The 5,786-nt window shown below is 34.8% G+C and overlaps 1 protein-coding gene across 1 annotated transcript; it reads left to right on the top strand.

Moving 5' to 3' along the window:
• The first annotated feature begins 231 nt into the window (after positions 1 to 231).
• On the top strand, positions 232 to 3,004 carry LOC128217783 (uncharacterized). Its single transcript, XM_052925163.1, has 2 exons — positions 232 to 626; positions 1,282 to 3,004. Exons 1-2 carry the CDS (start codon positions 613 to 615, stop codon positions 2,426 to 2,428), a joined length of 1,161 nt encoding a protein of 386 aa, XP_052781123.1. The 5' UTR covers positions 232 to 612; the 3' UTR covers positions 2,429 to 3,004.
• Positions 3,005 to 5,786: the final 2,782 nt, after the last annotated feature.

Here is a 5,786-nt window from a genome sequence, read left to right as displayed (position 1 = left end):
TATTAACGCTTTTTGTCATAAATTTCAATTTTTGAACGAAAATATGAAAATCTGATCTTGAGTCAGCAGTCTTTTATCGGTTGCAGACATTTACATAAACATGAAATTTCTTCATTCCAAAAAAATGAATAAAACTTGTCAAACGGTCAATCTGTGAGAGGGCAGCTTTAAGTTTTAACAATTATTTTCCCCATACTGTTGTTGAGTACAATCGGAAATGTGACACTTAACTTGCTATCCTATTTATTTTAGTTTACACTTTTGCTACTGAGCATGTTTCTGTAGCTCTTCGTATAAATATGGAGTAAATAGGTATTACTCATATTAAATTCATCATACAAAAACTCATCGATTTCCTGAAATGTATGTAGTCCAATTTAAAGAAAAGGTTAAGTGTTTTAACAGTACAGTATGTAATTTGAATCAAGTTAATAAAAAGTAAAGTGTTTTAGATGTTATAAAGCGAAACTATCCGGAAGTGAGATACCTACCTGGATTAGATGACACAAGTTGTTTTTGAATACCAGGCTTTAAAGATTACGACGGGTTAAAGCGGTAAATGAAAACAAATATGGATTATTAAACGTGCCGACAAAACAATGAGAAAGGGACATGATTGATTACAGGTAATGTATTTTTATTAGTTCAAGATATATGATGTACATATATGCGAGTTTGCGAGTTTGAAAGACTGGTAATCCCATAGGGTTCGTCATTATTTGAATGTGTAAGGCAATAAAATGTAAACATTATACTAATAGCAATGCTAAAAATAAGGCGTTTCGGCCTTTAAATACTGCAAAATAGATCATTTCAAGTTATGTTTTTGTCGAAAAAGAGGACATTAAAAACAAACCACAATTTAGATTACTTGTAATGAAATAGTACTGGCACCGGATTTTCAAACTCAAATATTTAAAAAAGAATAATCTAATACTGTATATATTTATATATGTTATACCTTACCTAAATGATGACTATATAATGACGGTGTTTAATTCAAGCTTTTCAATATTTTTCCACATTTTCGGTATTATAATTTTGAGTTTGGAATTTTAAGATTATTTTTGATTTTTTAAAAAGATATGATTCGGTTTGAAAATTCGTTATTATATAGTTATCATGCCTGGATGACCTTCTTACCATGCCTTGATAAAAAAAGTTCATACCTGGTTTTCTTTCTTATCACGTCTGGGGGACTTCCTTATCATGTCTGGTTGATGTTCTTATATTGTTTGGGTGACTACGAATCATTAACCACAATCACATTTTTAATTCCAGAACCTTCGAGCATCTTTGGGAAAGTATTAAACAGAACTCTGAAGAAGAATTCGTTCAATGTCTTGAAGAAATAAAAATAGGCTTTAAAAAACAAAAATGGTGCTACGATTTGATAAATCAAACAATACCACTTTGTATTCTGTATAATAGACCAAGTCTTATCCATTTATTCTTTGTCACTCTTCAGAAAACTTTGAAAAATTTCTATTTTGAAGACTCGATGTTTCACATCGCGTCCATTTGGAGCAAAATACATTTTGATTCTTTGATTCATCTGTCAAATGTTTTTCGGTATACGAGATGCACAGAAGAACTGCAAATTATACAGCAATATCTGTCTAACGAGCCGCGAAAATGGCGTGGGTATTCAACACCTCGACAAAATACAGCTTTAGTATCTTTGTCAGGATCAGAAGAGCTCCGTTGCTTGTTTGCAGCACTTTTTGAAATAGGACGCAATGCGGAAGTTGAAACTAACGTATTACTCGACCATGCTGTGTTATTGCAACAAAGCTACCATGTTCCCCCTTTCCGGAATCACTTGCAGGATTACAACTTGAGCTGCATCTTAAAAAGTATAATGTTGAATGTATGTCGTGTGTCAGACTTCCTTTCAATCGCATTCAAATGCGGAATGGATATCAATGTTCTTGACGATAATAGTGCAATTTCATTTGTGATGTTATACTTCGGAGCGAGGGATATATCTGGAACCGACATTTACAAAAGAATCAGCATTTCAGCTCAAGCCTCGGCTAAACTGTTTAAGGCAAACCTTTATTTAAACCCAAACGTAGGGTTAACTCATACTGCAATATTGTTCAAAGAAGCCTTGATGCGCGATGAATGGGAGTTTTCACGAATTATATATTCAGCAACCTTTGACGAATTTATTCCTGATTCATTTGTGTATCTACTCATCCGCTGTGGCTTAAATTTTCCACACCAGCAACTGGAAGCACCTTCAACGTATGGCAATATCATAGAGAAAGGTTTTGGAGTTAAGACACTCCAAGAGCATTGCAGATCAACACTTCGTCGACATTATCGAGGAAGAGCACTCCATCGGGCGATGAATGCTCTTGCTGTGCCAAGGTCAATTCGAGATTTTATACTGATAGAGGAATTCAACACACTAAATATATGAAGTAAATTGAGTTAGTACAATGAATATGTATGCATTATGGACCAGTTACCCATCATTGCGACACGTTCAGACCGATTGGTGGAGGTTGTCCAGTTGATCCATTGGATAATGCAAGCATGTCCATATATTTATTTACAAAACACAATGCTGACTGTTCGAGTGACAACTGGCGAATAATCAAATGCAACTTTTATTCGAGACAAAAATACAATCAATAATGTTTTAAATATAAAATCACACATGCTACAATATCATAGTTGTTACGCTTTTAACCCAAGTAATTATGTTGTTGATGTAAAAATGTCAAAGTACAAAACTGCAAAAGGTTCATTTCACTGACGCTGTCTCTCTAGCTAAGTTTTGATGATGAACTTTGCTTATCTTAATTCATATTCGGAGACCAACAATTATTTAAATTCATTTTGTCAAATGAATATATAAAGTTGATTCGATGTAATAAATGTGTTTTCTTTAGTATGAGTCGGATTTGAGACTATTCGAAATCACAGGCAATGAATCAGATTTTTCCATTTGTTTTACGAAAAAAAATGTCAGCTTCATATAGTAATAAAACTCTTAAATTTTCATTGTCAATACATAGTTACAATGATTAGAACATTTGCTGTTGAACCATTTGAACTCAAATTTGAGACAGCTTTCTTCACTTTGGTGAGTACAAAATCAATCCGGAAAACGGGTTTTACCGTCGATGTTTTGTGGAAATGTTTTGAACTTTGCAAATAGTTTAAACGAGATACTGAGATTTCCAAGTATAACGACCTACATGGGAAGGTAGGAGTATGTGTACCCCACAACACCTACTAGGTAGTGTTCTGCCATCTATACTCTATTGAGTACAAGACTGCTCCGGAAAAGGGGCATAAAGGTGGTTTGATAACCACGGCTGGCTAACTAATAGTCAGAATACATGAACGTCTTAAATCAAAAGAGTGTACAATACAAGTCCATATCAGAATATAATTTGCAAAATATAGAGACCAGCTTTTCAGTTGCAGTTTTTGAGCTGTTTTTATCATTTAAACTGCTGTGATAGACTTAGAGGAAAACATATTATAATTAGAATATATTTCGTGTTTATTATCCGACCTCAGCCGTAAAACTCTTCATCAAAACGCTTTGTAAAGTTATATAAACTAACAGACAGGACAAAAAGAAAGTATTTAGCCAGATGACACGAACAAATGGTATGAACTTGTAATAACATAACTTGGCCTGGTACATGTTTCTAGCAAAAGAACTTCACCTGACAGTTTTAATCAGAAAAAAAAATTCTCATTGACCAAATATGTTGCATAAACATGACATTATAAAACCTTCTTGTCACATATATCTACAAGATTCATTGTACGCCTCACAGAGGGTGTAACCGCCCAGACTCCTTCATCCGCCTGTGTACGCCAGATTCCGGGCAATTTTGGTCATCATTCCGGATGTTAACGTTAAGTCACCAAAACCACACATGAGGTGGGTTATTCAGACTTGCTTTGATTTCAATCCCTTAATTTTTTACAAAATGAACATATAAGACAAAGGGTGATTTTATAATAAAGTGATCATCAAAAATTACAGTCATGATGTAAAGAAAAAAAAGACGTGAGACCATTGGTTTGGCTTATCAAAATATATTCGGGTAACCGTCTACACACAGGCGGTGACAATACTACAAGAGCATTGTATTAACCACACTCTAGTAAATTAAATTGATTGTAAGCAGACTAGGAAAAACATATTTTCCAAGTGAACCGTACCCACTGATATAGTTATGGTGAACATTCATACAGAACGACAGAGAGATAGACAGACAAAGAGACAGAAATACACACAGACATACAGACAGGCAGACATACAGACAGACAGAAAGAGAGACTGACAGACTGGCAGACAGACAGACAGACAGGCAGGCAGGCAGGCAGGCAGGCAGGCAGGCAGACATAATATTGAATAAGTTCTTACTTTTACCAATGCATGAATATCGATCAAACATATTTTAATGTTTAATAAACTTAATTATTTCAAATGCGTTACTGCTTAAATTGCAAAAGTTAAAAAGCATATGGTAAAACTTAAATTTATCCGTCATTAATATGGACAGAATATGATAGTTTACATATTTGAATAGATCTAAATAATAACAAGTTTCAGTATTATATTTCGTTTAGCCATATTACTTCCTTAAACTTGTTTGTACGAACCAAAACATAGCTTATGCATGTACATGCACCGATTTTAAAGATAAAGGATCTTAAAATCAAGATGAACGGATCGCGAGATCGTGCTAGTGTTAGCTCGTTATCTTTTTATTATAAATGTTTCAAACAATCATGCAGACGTTGTCCACTTGAACGATTTTGTAATCATGAAACGAGTACGGTGTGTCATGGGCTTTGAAACCTTCATTTCATATGTTTCAAGTGCAGGTTTCTCGCTGATGACCGTTTAGCTTATTTACCACAAGTGAAGATATATTTGTAGGAATAGCATGTACATAACCTTTTGTAATACACAGTTTAATTTTGGACTATATCACACTTCTTTCAAGATAGAAGAGAACAGAAATTACGCATTATGGCAACCGCAGATGGATCTGATAATCATTCTGATTATGAAAAGGAACTCGTGTGTGAAGCCTGCTTAGTCGACGGGCAAAAACAACAGGCAGCAGGTTTTTGTTCAGATTGCAGCTAATATCTGTGCAAGCCTTGCATTGATGTACATAGAAAGTTAAAAATGTCGAGGGGGCATCAGGTAAAATTGGGAGATGAAATGACGCGAAGCAAACCTACAGCATTTCGACAACCCGTTGCCAGTAAATGCAACGTTCATGCTGACAAGCCAATCACTGCCGTGTGTAGGTCAATCAATCAACTGTGATCGGTGTGTGATTCTGGGGCACAAAGTTTGCGTTGATGTTAAATCCATAAGCGATGTTTCAAAAGAGTTCATTGGTAGCGAAGATTTTAGAACGACTTCCGATAAATTGAAGAATCTTCAAATTGTTTACACTGAGAAAATGAAAGCAGCTAAAATGAACTTAAATGAAGTTGACGTTTACTACAAAAATGCGATCGAGAAGCTCAAAGCTGAAGTTGATAAAATAAAACAGGCAGATACAAATAAGTTAAATGCTATTATCGACATATGTTCTCAGTCAATTTACATCCTGGATACACGATATCGATGTACACGAAAACGCTAAGGAGATCGAGGAACTGTTTATTATAGTATGGAGAACACGACAAGAGTTGACAACATCGAAAACAATGTTCACAAGTTATGCACCGACGACAGTATTGTAAGGTATCGGTTTCAACCGGACACATCTTCGCTTGGTCGTCTT

This window comes from Mya arenaria, chromosome 14, assembly GCF_026914265.1.
Source record: "Mya arenaria isolate MELC-2E11 chromosome 14, ASM2691426v1".
Taxonomy (NCBI): domain Eukaryota; kingdom Metazoa; phylum Mollusca; class Bivalvia; order Myida; family Myidae; genus Mya; species Mya arenaria.
This window is presented reverse-complemented; position numbering and strand designations above follow the sequence as displayed.